Below are 21,496 nucleotides of genomic sequence, written 5' to 3' on the forward strand. Positions count from 1 at the left end.
TTTGAGCTCAGGCCAGCATTTTAGCCATCTCTTTAGGTTCCCCTCAATCCCTTTCCCCATGTGCTTCATATAAAAGATCCTCAATAAATGTCATGTAGATCTCCCATGAAACCAGCATGTATTTATTAGAATGAAAACCTTAGCCTGAAATGGTAGAGCATTTGGGGTGACCTTAACAAATTTCTATAGTGAATTTCATTTGCAAAGGATGATGCTTCTAACCCACTAGAAACTGGGTAGGTGCTTTAATTTTTCCCTCCACTAGAGGAAATGGATTTACAAAGATTTCATCTCTTCTGACTATCCTCTTTAAGTCCCCTTTCCAAAAGTCCCTGTGGGACCTGGTCCAGTTTTCAGTTATGCTCACAGCTGTTCTCACTGGCCCTGATCTAAGTGACTTACCATTGAGCCAAAGATGATAATTAGATACATTAGTACTGTGGCAAGATAGCTAATCTCCTTGGGCAGCCAAAAAATATCCCCATTCTCTGCGGCTGAAATTGTTGTTTCCTGTTAACCTGAGGCCCCACCCTGAGAATGTAGCCAGGAGAAACCATCAGCTTTAACAGTAAATGTGCTTAGTGCACCTTGGCCCTTTCCTCCATCCTCCATTTGTCTGTGTTTGTCAGAATCTCTGTGTAACATCCTCCATCCCAGAGCCATGCTGAACAACCTGAATTTACTTTCATCAGACTCGCTCACTCCATGAAATCTCAAACCCAAAAGGTAAAACTGTGACTGCCTATTAAATTCTGTGGCATAGGATCGTCTGTGGTACCAGTGAATGGGCGTATAGCTTTTAAAACAAAATGAAACAAACAAAAAAAGTTAAACACAGCATTTCTTATACATCATCAGTGCATTCTTTAGCATAAGTTTCTTCGGATTTCAGCAATCAAAACGCCATGCCTTCGTTTCCCCATGCGGTGCCGTATGCCTTCGTGACTGTCTGTAATATTCTCCTGCAGGCATCTCCATAACAATAGAATCCACTCCCTGGGAAAGAAATGCTTTGATGGGCTCCACAGCCTAGAGACTTTGTGAGTTGACCTTTTATTTTGTTTCCCTGTTTTCAGTGTTTTCTTGACTATCCTGAAGGAATCGAAATAGCCTTCAAGTCAAACTTGCTATTTGGTTTGGTTAATTGCCTGAGCTTTAAACAGATATCTACAGTGGCTTTATCTTACCCCTCCAACACACACCCTACAGAGCTGAACAATAAAAGCGAGATTTTATTTTAATCTAACAAGAGTGCTAAATTAGAATCATTATAAGCTAAATGAGACGTCCTCCACTGAGCAGTGACTGTTTGCTTAGGAATGTGGACTCTGTGTCAAGGATTAGTTCTGTATTGTCCCTTGGGCTCACTATTCATGAGCCTGGTCCTCTGCTCTGAATGAGAGGATGCAGAGGAGGCAAATGCCAGGGTCTCCAATTGAAGAGGAACAAACCTTGTATTAGCCAACAGTGGAGATTCCTGCTGAAGCAGCTCAACAGTCTAAAAAGTAATAACAGCTGCCATTTACTGAGTGTATCTCTAACCAGGTATTGCACTGAGCACTCAACCACATGTTTCAGTCCATCCTACAACTATCCCCTCCTATGAGAGCAGGTATGACTATCCCATTTTAGGCTCTAGTAAGGTTAAGTTAATTTACCAACCCAGCATAGCACATCAGCAGCATAACTGGGATTGGCTTTCTTCTCTAGCTTGACTCCAAAATCCATGTTCACCGCTATATTCTACTTCCGAAGAGGGGCTCAAAACCTCAGTTCTCAGTTGATACCTAGACTGAAAATATGTAAAGGCCAGCCAGCTGACTTCCCAGAGCCTAATCCCAGGACAGTTCCTATGGGCCTCTCTGGGGCTGAGCTGTTTCTCCTGAGAGGGGCTGCTCTTCATTGCCCTGTCCAGTGAGAGGGGTATGATGTGGGTATGGTGACAGGCAGTGAGGATGCTGAGAGTGCCGGGAGAAGAGGGTGGTTCCAGCTGTGCTCTCCTCTCCTCCTGCTTTAAAAAAAAAAAAAATGTTTAGGGGGATGGGGTGGCTGTGGTGTGCAGCAGCTTAATATGGGATCTCAGTTCCCAGACCAGGAATTGAACCCGGGCTGCAGTGGGGAAAGTGCCAAATCCTAACCACTAGACCACTGGAGAACTCCCTTCACCTGCATGGTTTTTTTGTTTTTGTTTTTGTTTTTTGTCTTTTTGCCTTTTTGCCTTTTCTTGGGCCGCTCCCGCAGCATATGGAGGTTCCCAGGCTAGGGGTCGAATCGGAGCTGTAGCCACTGGCCTACGCCAGAACCACAGCAACTCGGGATCCGAGCCGAGTCTGGGACCTACACCACAGCTCACGGCAACGCCAGATCCTTAACCCACCGAGCAAGGCCAGGGATCGAACCCGCAACCTCATGGTTCCTAGTCAGATTCGTTAACCACTGCACCACGACAGGAACTCCAACCTGCATCTTTTTAATACTCAAATGTGTTAAGCCACACTGGGCTGCTGAATCTACAACACTGGCTCTAACTGGGACTGCAGAAGTTGATGACCAAAGACCACTTCTCCTGTGGGCTTGGGGCCCTTTGTTCATTTGCACACAGAGTTTAGCAATTTGTACATGGTCAATCTAGCTTCTAACCAGATCAGGGTCCATTAATTTCCTGAGGGACCGGACAGCTCTCCTTCCAGTGTTACTTAAGTCACTCCATGTTCCCTCTTAAAAGGAAGGAATCAGAGTTCCTGTTGTGGCTCACCAGAAACTAACCCACCTAGGATCCGTGAGGATGTGTGTTCGATCCCTGGCCTTGCTCAATGGGTTAAGGATTCCGGTGTTGCTGTGGCCTGTGGTGTAGGTCACAGATGTGGCTAGGATCCTGCATTGCTGTGGCTGTGTTGTAGGCCAGCAGCCGTAGCTCCGATTTGACCCCTAGCCTGGGAACATCCATATGCCGCAGACGTGACCCTAAAAAGCCAAAAAAAAAAAAAAAAAGGAAGGAAGGAATCACCTTCATAAAGAGATGCTGAAGTGAACTTGTCCAGGCAGCACTTTGAAGTCAACAGAATGGCCTAGGCAAGCCATTCCTATCAACTGCTTGGAAAAATTAGAATTTCTCCTTTATTTACACAAGGGCTGGCTGGGAATCTCAGCAATGGAAAGCACCTTCCAGTCCTTTCAACACAAGAACAACAAAAGATGGGTTCTGATAGGTATTTCCCATAAATAGTCTTTCTTCCTTTCCCCCTTTCCCATTTGAGGTAAGAACTCAAGATTACAAATTCAGGTAATTCATGTATTCAGAGCAAATTCAAATGAGTCTCGCTGTCCCCTCTTTCCTCGCCTTGCCCAGGGCTATAGAGGATCAGTAAATTGGTAACTCCCAACCTCTTCCTTTCCCTCACTAGAAATCCAAGTAATTTATAAGGACCTAATCCTCATTTAATCAAAACAGAGCATCTGGAGAGATTTACAAACAGGAAGAAAATTTATGTCCACAAAAGACACACGTTTCCTGCCTGCTGTATAGCTTAAGGATGGTTTGTGCCAGACAAGTAGGAATCTTGATTCATGTTTAACCCCGTCAAATTATCTCTCTCTTAAAATTAAATAGCAGTTCTTCCCCACAGAGGAAGATCTAACCGCATCTGATTGCCTGACCAAAAGGTTTTTCTGCGTCATCTGGGATATCTGCCATTCCCAGAGACCAGGAGGCAATTACTTTTTCATATGAAGATGTAGCTATAAGGAGAAGAAAGTCTATACAGCACTTGTGAGTAATGGAATTGAAAAGCCATTTGGGCCTTAACAGAGAAATGAATGATTTGGGGTCTGTTGGCCATTCCACGTCTGTGTGTGAAGGATGATAGAGAGCTCTGCCTCATAGACCAAGGGAAATGTCATCCTTTAGATCTGAATCCTTATCTGTGACTGTGTGGAAATTCTAGACCTGGAATCCTTCCTGAAAGTACCCTGGACCACATAAAACCTCTGCAGAAGCAGGTTGGCATCCTGGACCTCAGGCTGGGAAAGACACAGGAACTGTACGAGAGTCAGGGACAAAGCCATTCAAGATGTCCTCTCGAGAGAGTTCTTCTTTTGGCACAGCCGAAATGAACCCGACCAGTATCCATGAGGATGCGGGTTCGATCCCCGGCCTCAATCAGTGGGTTAAAGGATCTGGCATTGCTGTGGCCGTGGAGTAGGCCAGCAGCTGCAACTCCAGTTTGACCACTAGCCTGGGAATTTCCATATGCAGCAGGTGCAGCCCTAAAAAAGAAAAAAAAAAAGGTGCACTCTGAAAAGCAGTGAGACAAAGTCAGAGGGCAGAGGAGGGAATAGGAAAGGGGATGTGGTTCAGGAACCTGAGGAGGGCACAGACTAGCTGGCAGTTTGGTGAGCCACATCAGCAAGCCACTAACACCCAGCCAGGGGTCTCTCCCACGGAGACATTCACACTGTTCTGTGTCCCTGCCCTTTTTCTTCAATGCCCAGTGCAGTTGAGACTTGACTCTTTTAAATTTCTCATGATCAGTCTGATGACCATTTTAATGTAGATACTTGGGGGATGACGGTGGTCAGTAAGCTAACAAAGTCTCTCTCCGTAAAGAGAAGGAATGAGAATTGTTGTCAATGATACTAATCCATTGGAAGAGTATGTTAACTGGTATATATGAATTTTTATTTTTTTTATTTTTTATATATGAATCTTTAAATAAAAAACTGAACATACTATACTATTTTCTTATTTTCAGAGATTTAAATTATAATAATCTTGATGAATTCCCCACTGCAATCAGGACACTCTCCAACCTTAAAGAACTGTAAGTAGAACAGACTTGGCAGACTCTATTCTTTGTGAATTTATTTTAAAATGTTTGACTATTGTATATAATACGACTTACTGAGAAAATTTTTTTTTTTTTTTGCTTTTTAGGGCTGAATTTGTGGCATATGGAAGTTCCCAGGCTAGTGGTCAAATCGGAGTTGCAGCTACCAGCCTATGCCACAGCCACAGCCACAGCAACGCTAGATCAAGCCGAGACTGGAACCTACACCACAGCTCAAGGCAATGCCAGATCCTTAACCCACTCTAAGCGAGGCCAAGGATCAAATCTGCATCCTCATGGACACTAGTCAGGTCCATTACCACTGAGCCACAATAGGAACTCTTACTGAGGAAAATTTTAAAGGTCATATAAATAATGGTTAACTACATCCAAAATATATTTTAATTTGATTATATCACCAAAGAACAGCAATCTTTTTTTTATTTATAATAGGTTTCTCTAATATATGTACATTAGGAAAAAAGATACAAGGAGTCTCCTGGTGGCCTAGTGGGTTAAGGATCTGGCATATTGTCACTGCTGTGGCTTGGGTTACTGCTGTGGTGTAGGATGGAAGCCTGGCCCAGGAACTTCCACGTGCCACTGGAGTGGCCAAAAAGAAAGAAAGATATATATTTCTCTAAGCCATACTCTTTTCCTAAGCCATATTGCCCCAATATTTGTATACTTTATAGATCTGTAGAGAACTATATTGGATTCAGTTATCTGTTGAGCATTTCAAAAGACAAACTTTTCTAGGTTGCCTAAGGCTAGGACTGGATGAAAGCAATGTATGTGCCCACTATAGTGCTTGATGCTTTCGCATACATTGCTTTTTTCTTTCTTTCTTTCTTTCTTTGTTTTTGTTTTTTGTTTTTTTGTTTTTTGTTTTGTTTTGTTTTGCTTTTTAGAGCCACGCTCAGGCATATGGAAGTTCCCAGGCAAGGGGTCAGATCAGAGCCACTGCTGCTGGCCTATGCCACAACCACAGCAATGCAGGATCTGAGCTAGGTCTGTGACCTACACCACATCTGCTCATGGCAATGCCAGATGCCCAACCCACTAAGCGAGGCCAGGGATCGAACCCACATCCTCGTGGATACTAGTTGGATTTGTTTCTGATGAGCCATGACGGGAACTCCTCACATACATTATTTCATATGCTTTCACGCATGCTTCGTAAATCCTATTTAATTGTTAAACAAACCCACAATTTTACTATGATAAAGCTAACTTTCAGCTATGAGGTTGCATACATTGTCTTTCATATATTTTAATTTAATTAGCCTTTCTTTGTACCTAAAAATACGAATAACCTATGCAATGTTCTAACACTTGGAAAAGAAAATAAACATAGAGCTTATTCTCTTGGCAGAGAGAAATAAGACACACAGCCAAAGGAGGTAGACTGCAGGGCTTGTTCATAAGAAAAAGCCTCTCTGGGGTTCTACCTTAGGAAACCTCACCTGGGGCTTAGCTGGGAAGTCCTCCTGATCTGGGTCAGGCAGCCCAAAAACTGCCACTCACCTCATTCAGCCACAGACCCACCGAGGACCCAAAGACCCTTGACTCTGCCCCTCTGCCAGTCAGACAACATTTGCACCGACAGATGAGAATCAATTTATTACAGACTCACTGAGCTGGGGCACCCTTCTTCAGCTCAGGAAATTTTGTCCTCATAAGGAGATTACTTAAATCTCTACTTCACTGCAGCTTAAGTCAATTTTCTCTCCTCCTAGCTTCAAATGGGGTCAGGAGGAGCGATCATAATCCTCTCTCCAACGATGGTTTCCTCTGTCTCAAATTGTTCTAGGGCGGTGCTCTATTGGATCTTAGCAGGTGGATTTTCTCTTTATAACATTAGATTGTAAGTTTCTATAAAACACAGCTGTTATTGTCAGATTCTTTTTTCCTCTTTCGAGATGGCAGCTTGTGATTTCTTTTTCTCCTCGAGACTAAGTGAGGGCATGTAAGTTTCAAAACACATAGGTGAGTTCAGCCTTATCCTCCAGTTACTGAAAGTGCTGATTGTTGCCACAGTTTGGGGCAGACTATTAAATAATTTTACCCTACAGGTTATTTCCTATAAATTATTTTTTCCTCTCTTTCTAGAGGATTTCATAGCAACAATATCAAGTCCATTCCTGAGAAAGCCTTTGTAGGCAACCCTTCTCTTATTACCATGTAAGTGGCCGTAGTTCTTTCCAATTTTTCTCTCCTGAAACATAGTGTGCATTGCACTTTCAAATATAATACGAGTGTTCTATATTTGTGCAAGTTTTGTCTCAATCAATGTAAGGATCTATGCCAAGAAGTGTACATGGAAATGTTTGGCCAGGTTTTAGCTGAATGCTGAAGCAACAGTAAAGATTCTTTTGCTTAGGAATGTGCATTGCCTTATGTTTGCTATCTTTAAATGCCTTGTTCCACTTCACGATAATCTTATGAAATGCTATTTTGCTTATCTCTATTCTCTAAGGAACAAAACTGATTTTTAGAGCATCAATGTCAAAGTCACCTAATCATTCAGAACTTAAACCGAGGTATACTAGAAACATAAATTATTATCTTAAATGTTCTCACCCCCCAAAAGATAAAAAATGTGATAGTTAATTAATGAGATAGGGGGAATCCATTCACAATGTATATGTATATCAAATCACCACAATGTAAGCTTTAAATATACAATTTTATGTCAATTATACATCAGTAAAGCTGAAATATAAATACATACATATGTTATATACAAATAAAGGTCCTTTATTGCAAGGAGGGGGGGGGATGAGGAGACTACTGTTTTATGCTAAGTCTCTAAATTCATGCATTTTCCAGCCCAAACATTGAGTCACATTTATACCAACAAGGATGTAATTCTAGAAAGGTGCATATGTTCTAGAAAAGTGTTTATGAGGATTTATAAGCCACAATGTCATAAGATAAAGTTACTACTTCAAAGCATGATTAGCTCTATGTTTCACGTTTAGCACAAACGGAAAGTTGATCATGTGCAGGTATACAGGAAGATGGAAATATGTAACAATTAGGTTGGCTCTTAATTAAAAGACACCTGGCAGGTTTGGTGTATAGTATTGGCCTGAGGTCTTGGGTACGGGGTCTGGAATACAGAGGCGTAAGGACAACTTTTGAGCATGACTCTAAGGGCACTTCTTGGCAGATATCCGTCCTGTGCCAACTTGATTGAGAGGCTTTCTGGAACCATGCAGCATTTGCCACAAATGAGGTGGAATCCCAATTAGCCCTGACAACTGAGAAAAAAAATACCATTCATCATTTCTGAAATGTTCTGACAGTATGTTGGCAAACGAAGGGTGTTAAAGTTTATTGCCAATAAACATTAGTTCTCATTAGAGAGTATTTACATACTGAAAAGTTGGCAGATCGCATTGCCTCTCTTTGCCCATTTTTCCCCTGAAGCCACAGAACAGGTTTTCTTAATCACTCTTTTGATATGTTAATCCCCATTGAAGAGGACTAATGCCCCCAATATTTATTAGCACTTCTATTCACCATCTGATGGCCTTGACTCTTTGTTTTCTCCCGGAAACGCATCCCTCCTTGCTTCTGCCTCTGTTTGACTCGATTTCTTTGCTTCCCATGTCCTGTTGGCTACCCGGGCCTCATTTCTACCTCGTAGTCCCCATCCTAGCCATAACTCCTTTTCATTCCCTCTGCCTCCAGCCTCTCTTCTAGCCAGACCTCTGATTTTTTACCAATCTAAGGCTCATCTCCTGGCCTCTACCACTAGCAGAGCTGTCACCCTGAAAGCACAGCATCCCTATTGTCATTCTCTTGCTGTGGAACCTGCAGGGTCGGCTTGCCTGTTTACATTAAACGCCAGCTCCTTGCCTTGGCATTCCCAGCTTCCCACATGGCCCAAGCCAACCAACCCTCCTGACCGGTTCCCCAAAGCTTAGCTCAGTTACCCTATGCATAACCCAGACCAGCTAAGCTATATTCATAGAAGGAAGCTCTTTCTTTGTTTCCTTTGCTCCTATGATTCCATCTCCTTGCTATGCTTGTTGAAATTCTGATTTCCAGGGTCCATTTCTAATGACATTTTTCGTGGGATTTTTCTCTACCTCCTGAGAGAACTCCCTCCTGAAAACCTATATAGCTCCTTCTTTGTATTGGTGATACTTCTGCCTTATGTACACAAGCATGTGTGTCCATAGCTACCCAATGTACTTACCTACATACACGTATGTGAACACAATTATATACAAACAAGCATAGAGGGGATAAGAGATCATGTGATATTTGGAGGAAAACTCTTTTTTTTTGGTCTTTTTGTCTCTTTGCCTTTTCTAGGGCCACTCCCGCGACATAGGGAGGTTCCCAGGCTAGGTCGAATCGGAGCTGTAGCTGCCGGCCTACACCAGAGCCACAGCAACGCCAGATCCTTAACCCACTGCGCAAGGCCAGGGATAGAACCTGCAACCTCATGGTTCCTAGTCGGATTCGTTAACCACTGAGCCACGACGGGAACTCAGGAAAACTCCATTTTTAAATCGTAAGGAAGTTCCCACTGTGGCGCAATGGGATAAACCATGTCCGGGGAATGATGGGACACAGGTTTGATCCCTGGCCCGGCACAGTGGGTTAAGAATCCAGCATTGCCCCAGCTGCGGCTTAGATCTAATCCCTGGCCTGAGAACTCCATATGCCTCGGGGCGGCCAAAAAAAATTTTTTTAAATATAAAAGAAATTGTAAGACCTAGAGTCTAGGGCTAGCCCCTTCTCTTAGCAATTGTCCCAGCCAAGGGAAAAGAGGTCAGAGGAGAGAATACTGAAGGGGCTTTAGGAATGTCAAGTGACAGCTGTATCCCAGGCACTGTGCCACATGTTCCATATGAATTAGCTTTTTTCATGTGCACACAAACCCTAGAACTGAATATTATTACAGCAGTTCAATAAATTAGAAAGTTGAAAGTCTAGGAGGTAAAGAACATACCCAAGGATCTAAGTCTCAGCTTCTTCCTCCAAAAATGAGGAAAACATTATCTAAGTGTCTACACCATGGGTCTTCAAAGTTGTCAGGTGGATCAGTTAAGCTCTATATGTGAAAATGCTTTGTGAACCAGAAAGTCAGATTCCCCTTATTTATTTGTTTTATCCCAACTGATTCCAAGCCACTTGGGTGAGGACACCTTATCATTCTTCTTCACATCCCCAGCAGCTAGCATGATGCCAGGACATAGGAAACACCCAATGACAGCTTCCTTAACAAATCAGTCTTTAAATGCAAAGCAGTACCTCCTCTCATACTTCTAGCAGGAGAGACACCAATAGATACTGTCAAATTTAATTGAACTGGAAGGATGTCTCAGCTAAGAACTATTTGTGGGACTCCACTAGTCAGGCAGTTCAAATACCATGACATGGACAACATCTGTAACACAAAATATGTTTTGGTTTCTAATAATGTCTTACCTTTTAGAGCAATAGTTAATTTTTTTTTTTTTTGCCTTTTCTATGGCCGCTCCCACGGCATATGGAGATTCCCAGGCTAGGGGTCGAATCGGAGCTGTAGCCACCGGCCTACGCCAGAGCCTCAGCAACTCGGGATCCGAGCTGAGTCTGCAACCTACACTACAGCTCACGGCAATGCCGGATCCTTAACCCACTGAGCAAGGCCAGGGATCGAACCCCCAACTTCATTGTTCCTAGTCGGATTCGTTAACCACTGCGCCACCACAGGAACTCCAGCAATAATTAATTTTTAAAAATCTAATATTACGAAAAGCCAGAGTAGCAAATTTCCTCTCAAAAAATTTAAGACTCCTTTGCATATATTAAAAGATTTGACCGGAGGTTATGACCCTTATGTAAATATATAGAATTTCATCTTTCTTTAGCTAATGGTATACCTACCAGTATCTTGAATTACCTTTTGCCACTCAACAGAGGTTCCACAGATATTAGAAGCGGATGAAGAGTTTTAAGTATCACTTGCTTTTCTCCTTAGTAGCTAACATTCATATCTGCCTTGCTGTCAGACATTTTCAGTTTTGGAGTTCCTGCTGTGTGGTGCAATGGGATCGGTGGCATCTCTGGAGCGCCAGGACACAGGTTCAATCCCCAGCCCGGCAAAGTGGGTTAAAGGATCCGGCATTGCCACAGCTGCTGCATAGGTCACAACTGTAGCTCAGAGCTGATCCCTGGCCCATGAATTCCATGTGCCCAAGGGTGGTCAAAAAAGAAATGAAAGAAATTTTCAATTTCACATTTAGTGTGGATTTCTTACCCAAAGTCCCATGATGTGAGTAAAATTTCCTTTGAGATTTGCCTGAAACCAAGTAATCAGGAATGTTATGTAGTATAGAATAATCCAATTATATAAGTACATCTTATATATTTTTTGAAATTTTGAACAGTTATTCATTTTTCACTCAAGTGTTATACTAAGACGCGTTTGGATTTTTTTCAGACATTTCTATGACAACCCCATCCAGCTGGTTGGGAGATCTGCTTTTCAACATTTACCTGAACTAAGAACACTGTAAGTGTTTATTTCTCTCACAGATCACTTGCCCCTTTCAAGGCTGCTGCAAAGACCAGATGGACATTTTCAATTGCTTTGCAATGGCCATAAAAGTGACCCCTTCCTGGGATCTTCTCCCCATAATATTCATGTATGCCTGCTTCTAGGACTTTGAATGGTGCCTCACAAATAACTGAATTTCCTGATTTGACTGGAACAGCGAGCCTGGAGAGTCTGTAAGTATTTGAGTAAGCTCTTGAATTGGCCCAGAGCATGCACGACCCTTCAAGCCTGACCAGTCTTAACATGAGTGAATCAAAATATGTCACCGTGTGATGCCTGAATACAAGAATGATGTCTGGTTTGTGTTTCAACAGGACTTTAACTGGCGCACAGATCTCATCTCTTCCCCAAACCGTCTGTGATCAGTTACCTAATCTCCAAGTGCTGTGCGTATCAGTAAGGCCATAATGTTGTGTAAACAGGGGTGAAATGACAGACACTATTTCAATAATCCTTTAAAAGGGGAGAAAGTTCTTTCCTTGCAGGTCTTCAGGAGGTCAGGCCTCCTTTGCCCCCTTTGGGACAAGGAAGTGGCTCTCAGATATGACCCTGGTAATAATGGCAGTGCATCCCTTGTTTCTAAGTCCCAAACAATCTCCCAGTAGAGTTTCAATTGGCACACATTTCCTTTCAGAAAATGGATGTGAGCAAGCCAAAATAACTTCATTTCCCCCCTCCCAAAGCTCTGAAGAGCAAAAAAGAAAAGGGAAAAAAAAATCATGGGTCAAAACATCAATATAGATGTCAAAATAAAAATTATTAGGGAGTTTCTGTCATGCCTCAGCAGTAACAACCCAATTAGGATCCATGAGGACGTGAGTTCGATCCCTGGCCTCGCTCAGAGGGTTAAGGATCCCTCGTTGCCATGAGCTGTGGTTGCAGGTCACAGATGCGGCTCAGATCCCATGTGGTTGTGGTGTAGGCCGGCAGCTGTAGCTCCAATTCAACCTGGGAACTTCCATATGCCACAAGTTCGGCCCTGAAAAGCAAAACAAAACAAAAAAAATCAGACCCACACAACCCTTGATAGCAAGCAAACATTCTCCCAGGATAGCTGTAGGTGCCATGTTCTAAAATTTCATCTGATGGCTAAACAGCTTGCATATGTTCTTTCTGTTGATGTGAGGCTTTTCCTTCTGCCCTTCGAAGAGCCTCGTGTTGACCTTCCATGTTCAGCCCTCTCCTGCCACACCCTGTTATCCTCTTAAGCATGGCTGGGACCTAACAAAAGGAGCCTTAGTCTCTCGCCATGGCTCTGTTCTCACATAGTAGACTTCTTTGGCAGTGGAATGAATGCCTGTGATTCCACCACAAGCCTGACCCAGTAGCAGAACTACAGACAGCTCTAGGAACGCACAGTGGAAGAATGGGAATATCCCTTCAGCGATTCTGCCTTCCCCAACCCCAGCCCACTATGTCCCTTTCAGATGTCGGTTGCTCAGTGACAAGAGTTGCGATCACACCACGATAGCCTTGGAGTCAGTCACTCAGGTGTAAAGGAAGGGGAACACGTTCACCCTAGGAGGTGTAGATACAGATGAGAAAAGGGAGAACTAGCAGAGTAAAGGGGGCATCTGTCAAAATCACCCTGCAAGAAAGTAGTGGAGTTCAAATTCAAACACAGACAGTTTGATTGAAAAGTTGGGAGAAAGCACCTGTACACCAGGAGGTGGAAAACTCAGGAGCCCCACCTTAGGATTCTGCCCACCACACCCAGAATAGATATAATTACCCTTATTTCTTGAGGAAACTGGTTCAGTAACATGGCCAGAATTTTACATGCTGTAACTAATAAGTAGGGAGCCAGGATTTAAATCGCACCTGTCTCCACTCTGTCACACGGTGAACGGGAAACCACGCGGGTCTAGAGCTGCATACTTGGAAGCTGACTGGCAAACCAATTAAGAGCAAAGGCTCTAGGGTCTATTTTTCTGGTTCAAATCCGGCCTCCCTGCATACTCTCACAGAATCTTGAGCAAGTTATTTATTCCTCCCAGGGCTCCGTTTCCCAATCTATAAAATAGAGATGTAGCCACTTCCTTCAGGGGATCGTCCTGGGGATTAAATAAGTTCCTACATGTCAAACACTTACACCGGCACCTGGAGCCTTGTAAACTCTCAGACAATGTTGGCCTTTATCATCGTCTTTCTCACTTCCTCTACACCATGATTCTTTCAAGTGGAAACCTTGAAGGGCCTGAAAGAACACAACCACATTAATGGCCGTGTCTTGCCCTGTTCGAAGCCACGTCCACCTGTGGTATTGATTTGTTCTTCACAAGAACCCTGCAAGATCAGCAAAGCAAGTATCTTCTTGTTTAAGGAGGGGACTGCCCGGTTCAGCGTATCGACCAACTTGAATCCGTTAAAGTCGAGCAGAACCCTGGGTCCTGACCTTTGCTCCACTCTGCTTTATCTTCTGGAGTAGAGGTCCGAGACCACCCTTCCTTTGGCTGAAGCATCCAGAGTAGCTGTTCCTTGAGGCAATGTCACGGTACACGCGTGCATTTGTCTCCAAGTGGCTTCTCCTCCGTGAGAATGACCCGGCTGTGTGTGGCTTCCCCCACTTACCAGCTGGCGATCTTAGGCAAGTCATTTTGGTTTGCATGGGATCATCACAGTGCCTCATATATATGGTGACCACAAGGATTAAGGAAATCAGGTCAAGGTATAAGCCCACTACCTATCTATAAGACATGCTTGACCCGTGTTAGCCATGAAAATCACTAGGTGGAACGTAGATAAGAGGTGACACTGTGTCTTTAGTAGAAGAAGGCCCCATGTATCCTGTCCTAAAAGGTAGGCAGGAAGGCTTGGTCCCCTTGCAGTCTGTGGAGATGAGTGAACCAAATTATGATCAGCTTTGATAACATGTATATCTATTGTATCACAGTCGCTACTTTTCAGAAATACAAATCATACTGCTTATCACATGCATTTATGCATAGGTGTGGGGTGTGGTTTTGGTTTTTTGCTTTTGCTGTGGTCTTTCAAACCTCTGGTATGAACTACAAATTTGTGTTTGCACATAGCTTCACCTGAGTTACTTCTGTGTAGTCAATAAACTGTATTTCTATGCAAGTTCCATTTCTTCAATAAATGTAAGATAAAAGATCAATTCCGAGAATAAAATAATTTAAAATCCTCTCAGAAAACAATATGGGTTTTTCACTTGCATAGTGGTGATCTGGTTTTAAGAATTAGAATCAGGCATGAAAATGAGTTAGTTGATTAGCTGATAACTTTTAAAACATGAGACAAGACTTTTATATATCTACGTTACTTTATCTACCAGCTTTCTTTTTTAAAGCTTTCTGCAAATTACCATGGCTTGTTTTAGATTAGTTATATTATACTATAAATATGTCCAGATGTTTTTGTTATTCTGTAATTTGTTGAGTTTTGGCTGAAGACTTTTTTAGATTTCTTCTTTCCCCCTTGTAATGATTGATTTCAAAGCTAGTGCTATATTTTTAATTGTTGTTGGGAATTTTTTTTTCCGTTGATTAGAAAAGAACCAACGATGGTTCTCTTAGCTGTGGAGATATAGCAGCTCTTAGAAACAGAGGCATAGTAATTTAATTTAATTTGTACTCATTTCTGTAAGATAATAGCTAGAACATTGTAGATCATCACTAACAAAATATAAATTCATTAAGTAAATTATTTAAATGAATTAAAGAAGTATAACAGTTACATTTTGGTAAACATCTGAATCTACTGCTTAATCCAATAATGCCTATGACTACCTGCTCCGTGTCAGGGCTGGGGAAACATTCAGAGTCTGCCTTTGGGAGACAGATCATCGTAGAGGGAAAAGCGGAGCAAAGCATGTTTCCTTAAGATTAATATGTAACAGATTTTTCCTTCTGTACCTTTTGTTTTTCAGAGATTTATCTTACAACTTGCTAGAAGATTTACCCAGTTTTTCAGTCTGCCAAAAGCTTCAGAAAATGTATGTCTGTAAGAGTCTCTAAGTCACCTAGCAAAAACCAAGAGCCAAAACTCACATTTCCAGGGGTCATTGGTGTGCTTACCCTGTGGTTCACTGGGAAGACATCTGATGCTTTTTCTTCTTACGCACACAAGCTCCGACTGTATAGGATGGCTGTAAATTTGGGAGACATGGATGATATTATTTTACCATGCCTTATACTATAAGTAAAGCCTTTATTATGGTTTTTTTTCCTGGTATACCTAATATAGTAATGAACTGAGTTTGTTTGAGCTTTGGTATTTTTCTCAACTTACACCTCCAATGAGTAGCATTATTTTTTAATATGACGGGACTTGTGTTTGCTTCCCAATAGTCACCTTCAGAGAAGGTGCCCTGTTTGTCATATTTCAGGTGCCACCAATGCTCCTTAAACATGAAAGATTTTAGAATTCCAGGAGTTCCCGTCGTGGCGCAGTGGTTAACGAACCCGACTAGGAACCATGAGGTTGCGGGTTCGATCCCTGCCCTTGCTCAGTGGGTTAAGGATCCGGCGTTGCCGTGAGCTGTGGTGTAGGTTGCAGACTCGGCTCGGATCCCCAGTTGCTGTGGCTCTGGCGTAGGCTGGTGGCTACAGCTCCGATTCGACCCCTAGCCTGGGAACCTCCATATGCCGCGAGAGCGGCCCAAGAAAATGGCAAAAAGACAAAGAAAAAAAAAATACATAGAATTCCTCTCTTAAAATTGCCTCCTCTATGAAACATCAGCCTTGTTGTTTTATAGTCATGCTTTGGTTCTTGATCAAAAAAATATTAACCATCTATCCTTTCCTACTTAATTTTTCTCTGAATGCCTTTGGACAATCAAGGGAGGGGAAAAAACCCATCTTTGGAAGGCAAAGATTTGACGCTTCTGAAAACGCTCAAAGAATATAAGAAAGGCTCAAAGGCAGAGCCAGGAGAAGCAACCTCAAAGTGTTTGAGTGATGTTGGCATTTTAGAACATAGGGAGTTCCCTCTGTGGCTCAGTGGTTAACGAGCCTGATTAGGATCCATGAGGATGTGGATTCGATCCCTGGCCTCACTCAGTGGGTTAAGGATCCAGCATTGCCGTGAGCTGTGGTGTAGGTCACAGATGCAGCTCAGAGCCCACGTTTTGCCGTGACTGTGGTGTAGTCCTGGGAACGTCCATATGCTACAGGTGCAGCCCTAAAAATCAAAAAAAAAAAAAAAAATTTAAGCCTTAGATTCAACCAAAGGAGCTAGCTGCTTTGAAAGAGAGACAATACTTTTTTTTAAGTGTATAAATCATTCTTTCTTAAATAAAAAGACATTTTTTTCCAATGGTCACTTGAGAGTCATACTTCATGTGTTCCTGTGACAGAGGGCAGGTAATCCCTCTGTGAAAGTTCTCTGAAGACTAATCTTTGAAACCAGTGATTTTGAAATCAATCTTTGGAACTCTGTCATTTCAGAGACCTACGACATAATGAAATCTGTGAAATTCAAGCGGACACTTTCCAGCAGTTGCCCGGCCTCCGATCTCTGTGAGTACCGCTTCCCAGTACCTTCCCAACATAGAGCACTGCTTTTCTTTTTCAGAGCTTCCCCTGACATTTTCTTTTCACCGTAATATGTGTACTCTTGGGCCTGTGTACATGTATTTGCTATGAAAAAGCAAATATTTTGCTCATGATCATTTCCAGGAACAAGTTCAAAAGTAGTAAATTTGCAATCTGCTTTCTGCCAGTCAGCAGACATGAAACTTCGATAAAGAGGAAGGAGGCCAAGCCATCGAATAGCCTATGAAATGTGTTTCTGTTCCTCGCCTGGACTTGGCGGAGACTGTTTTGCATACAAGACTGGGATGACCACACAGTCCTTCCCGTCTGTTTTGCTTTGCTTTCCTGGTCAATTTTTCAATGTGAGTCTCTCTAAGTTCTTAAGAGTCACCTGGAGGTGACGGAAAAAAAAAAAAAATGCTGAGTCCAGGTTCTCACCTGCTTCATGAGTTAGATTCTCTGGAGGATGGCCTGAGAACCTGCATTCTAACAAGAAAGGTTTGAGCACAACTGTCCTGGAAAATGCCTCTGTTGCATAGACTACTAAGATTTGTAAACATTCAATTCCATCGTATGATTGAAAATACTACATATTAACCATAAGTTTAAAAAAAAACCTCGGTAACAGACTTGTGGTGACAGTTTTAAAAAACTTTTCCATCCTGGAACTGAACTGCAGTGTAATTTTGGTGAGTGACGACAATGTATAATGTTTAAACTGCTGTATGTAGTTTCAAAAAACCTTTACTTTCCTGAAGTTTTTCTTAACATTTAAGAGATTATACTCTCATAAAATAATACCATTCCTCAGAACATTTTTTTTGGCCACTCCCGCAGCATACGGAAGTTCCTGGGCCAGGAATCCAACCTGCACCACAGCAGTGATCCAAGCCACTGCAATGACAACACTGGATTCTTAACCCACTGAACCCCACGGGAACTCCGTAAAACACTTTAAATTCTCCTTTAAGAATCACCGTCTCCCAAAAATTTACATTGAAAACTACCTTGTTCTGAATTAAATTATGTGGCCTTTTCCTTACTTTCGGTCTAAAATCAGCTTGTGAAGTTCTTTTATTTTTTAAAATACATGTGCAACAAAAAGACATTACCCACTTTTATAACCTGCTTTACTCACAGGTTGGAGTTCTGGCTGCTTCCAAAAGTTAGTTCTTTTTTAAAAGGTTGATATATTTGATAACACTGTATTGTATAACTGTATTTGCAGTGAGAGTAGAACTTAAATATTCTTCACCAAAGAGCCATGGAATCACTCACCTGAATCACCATCCTTCTCCTCCTAACTAACCTTTCCACCATCAGTCCTACCCATTTATCTCATGCTCCAAAGAGAATCTTAAGTAGAAACTGAATGATGTTACTTCCCTTCTTCAAAACTCTTCGTCAAGGTGCAGCGGCAAAATGAATTTGACTAGGAACCATGAGGTGGAGGGTTCGATCCCTGGCCTTGCTCAGTGGGTTAAGGATCCAGCATTGCTGTGAGCTGTGGTGTAGGTCGCAGATGCTGCTCGGATCCCGCGTTGCTGTGGCTGTGGCGTAGCCTGGCAGCTATAGCACCAATTAGACCCCTAGCCTGGGAACCTCCATATGCCTCAGGAGCAGCCCTAGAGGGGAAAAAAAAATTTCAAAACACTTTCTGTGCAGAAGATCAGGGATTCTGAAGTTCGTCAGCTTGAGTTTGAATCTCAGCTCCTGAGATTACTCTGTGACCTGAAGCAAGTCACTTAATACTCACTCAGTGCTTTATTTCTTAACAGTAAAATGGGGCGAATGATAATATCTACGTCCTAGGGTTGTGTTAAGGGTTATGAGATAATCCTGTGGGGGGCTGGCACATAGTAAATATGCAAAAGTATTATTATTGTTATCACTATTAGAACAAGTATATATCCTTTTGGGTATACAAGGGAGGGTTCTTTCAAAGGAATCAGAACTCACCCCAGATGGTTCAAATGAAGGGCCATCTGTGTAGGTACTGGAAGCAAGGGACAGGATGCAGAAACCAGCAATGTGACCAAGACTGGGGCTGAAGAGACACAGGAATGAATGGTGTTTCCAAAACCCAGGAAGAGCTGAGGCATGGAAGGGGGATGCCTTGGTTGAGAAAGAGACAAGATTGCAAAACAGAGGAGCAGACCACAAGTGCCCAACCTCTCTCTCCTCCAGGGGCCCCCCACTGGGAACCAAGAACTGTGGGGAGCTCTGCATGCAGCCTGAAGGGTCCGGGCAAGAGTGGAACTGGTTCCCCCAGCACTGTTCACAAATAGGAATGGAATTACAGTCCTCTAAGCATAGAAATTCTCCCATATTCACTTAAAACCCAGTCAAATCGCAGTAGAGCCCCAAGGCAAAACCTGGCCTATGTTCCTGATGTTCTGCTCTGGAGGCTCACCAAGGCACCCGTGTTCCACTCAGAGCCACCAGCAAGACTGACAGATGGCAGGGCTTGCGTCCCTCACTGGACACATGTTGGATGAGCAGCTCAATAGAAGAGAGCCTCCTCTCGATTACCCACTTGTAGCTAGCCCACTCCTTCCAGGCCATTCCTTCCCCTCCTTAGCTGGAATTTTCTTTTGTTCTGAGATCAATGAAAGGAGCAAAATAAAAAGACTTCCGGTTTAATCTTATTGTATTATTTATTTATTTGTTTAGTGGACACACTCATGACCTATCGAAGTTCCCAGGCTAGGGGTCGAATCAGAGCTGCAGCTTCTGGGCTATGTCACAGCCACAGCAACAGCAGATCCAAGCCACGTCTGTGACCTACACCACAACTCACAGCAATGCTGGATCCTCAACACACTGAGAGAGGCCAGGGATCTAACTCACATCCTCGTAGACACTATGTTGGGTTCTTAACCCACGGAGCCACAATGGGAACTCCAAAGCTTTCCATTTTCCCCAGTTTAGGGGGCCTTTCAAATGAGAATGTAAATATTTTGTGAATACCATTTATCCTGGGTAACTTAGGGGGCCCAATACTGTGAATAAATTACCTATTCATGCTAGAGAAAGCTGCCAGGGATCACTTTCAGTTCCTCAGATGTCTACATTTTAGTTCCCCTTATGAGTTATGCATTGTAAAAATACGAATTTTAAGTTTATTGCTCTTTTTTTAAATACGGAAGTTCTTATTCCTGTGAAGTTATCATTACATATATGTCTGGGGCAGGGGGGAGTGAATTTTATTTCTAACAAATGCTAGCCTCTCTTTTCTTCATTTCTCAGTTAAGAATTTAAATGTACGTCCCCTCTACCGAAAATGTTTTTGAAAGTATTTCTGTGTTGCTCTTAAAGTCTGACATACATGGACAATGTACACAAATTCTTGCTGAGTTCCATTGCTTGTCCGGGGACATTTTATAACGTAAAATTTACTTGCCTGTCAGAGGAAGAGCCTCAGAAGTTCCCGTCTCTTCCGACTCCCCAACCCCCACTCATCTTAGAAAGACCCTAATAAAATTTTACAACCATGTTAAAGTCAACTTTTTAGCAAGAAGAGAGTAAAAACTAAAATATCCACCTGAATGATTTTCCTGAATTGATTTAAACAAGGTTGCTTTAAAATTCTCTCTTTACCCATTTTTTGCTGTGAATATCTGCATCTGAAGGATGATGTGGTAAGTTGTTTCTGTCTTGAAGGTAAATTAATTTTTTTTAGATAAATGAATATATACGGTAAAACTTCACGTGGTTTTCTTTTCTATAAGCCTCTCACTTGGCCTTTTTTTCTTTTTTAATAGGAATTTAGCTTGGAACAAAATTGCCACTATTCACCCCAATGCATTTTCCACCTTGCCATCTCTAAGAAAGCTGTGAGTATTTCATTTGTTTATGGTGTATCTTTTAATAACTGGGCACCATCTATCACAGCCTAGTAAAAATATTGGTTCTGCTGAAGAAGCCCACAGGGTACAGAATGCCCAGTCCTCAGCTTCACTAGAGCTGGATTAAACCAGAAAGGAGCCCCCCTGCCCCTCTAAGGTCATGGGGGCCCTTACGTGGATAAATGAAGACCTGGGTGACAGCTGGTTCTGGTTACTGAGGTGAAGTTTTTCATTTTTTTTGCTGAGCTATCAGGTAGAATGGAATAAAAATGTCAGTTCAGTGCTAAAGGGCTTTCATTTTACATTTTGCCATCTTGACTAACAGAAAATCTCCCTGCCCATCTTCTTTTTCCTCCCTCTCCACATCTTGCTCCTTCCTCTCCCCCTTCTTCTGCATCTCACAGAGGAAGGAGGAATTGGTCAGACAGAAGTTAAGGCGAGAGGAAGAAAATAACCCCCTGACAATGTTGTCCCCCTCCCCCTCTAACTTGATCCCGTCCGCATCACTTTTCAAATTAGATGCTGCACCTCCCCCTTGTTTTGAGATGTCCCCACCTGGCAAAATTCAGCTGAATAGAGAAATTACAATTTGGACGTGATTAACACATTTTTCCTCCTGCAATTCTGGTTGTAAATAGAAAAGCTGTTGGAAGCTAAAACCAAAACGGTTCTTCGTACGGTCAAGCGTAAGGACCCTGCTTAGAAGTTTTTATGGAGCGGTTTAATAATCTTTAGGTTGCTTTTTTAACATAATCGTTTTAT

The 21,496-nt window shown here is 42.5% G+C and overlaps 1 protein-coding gene across 1 annotated transcript in view; it reads left to right on the plus strand.

The window, feature by feature from the left end:
- LGR5 (leucine rich repeat containing G protein-coupled receptor 5) overlaps positions 1 to 21,496 on the plus strand; it is a 132,225-nt gene that overhangs the window by 103,037 nt on the left and 7,692 nt on the right. The window contains exons 6-14 of the mRNA XM_047787200.1: positions 969 to 1,040; positions 4,752 to 4,820; positions 6,939 to 7,010; positions 11,275 to 11,346; positions 11,496 to 11,564; positions 11,706 to 11,777; positions 15,281 to 15,346; positions 16,800 to 16,871; positions 20,651 to 20,722. Coding sequence (XP_047643156.1) covers positions 969 to 1,040; positions 4,752 to 4,820; positions 6,939 to 7,010; positions 11,275 to 11,346; positions 11,496 to 11,564; positions 11,706 to 11,777; positions 15,281 to 15,346; positions 16,800 to 16,871; positions 20,651 to 20,722 — 636 coding nt within the window. The remainder of the gene's footprint in view (positions 1 to 968; positions 1,041 to 4,751; positions 4,821 to 6,938; positions 7,011 to 11,274; positions 11,347 to 11,495; positions 11,565 to 11,705; positions 11,778 to 15,280; positions 15,347 to 16,799; positions 16,872 to 20,650; positions 20,723 to 21,496) is intronic.

This window comes from Phacochoerus africanus, chromosome 7, assembly GCF_016906955.1.
Source record: "Phacochoerus africanus isolate WHEZ1 chromosome 7, ROS_Pafr_v1, whole genome shotgun sequence".
NCBI lineage: Eukaryota > Metazoa > Chordata > Mammalia > Artiodactyla > Suidae > Phacochoerus > Phacochoerus africanus.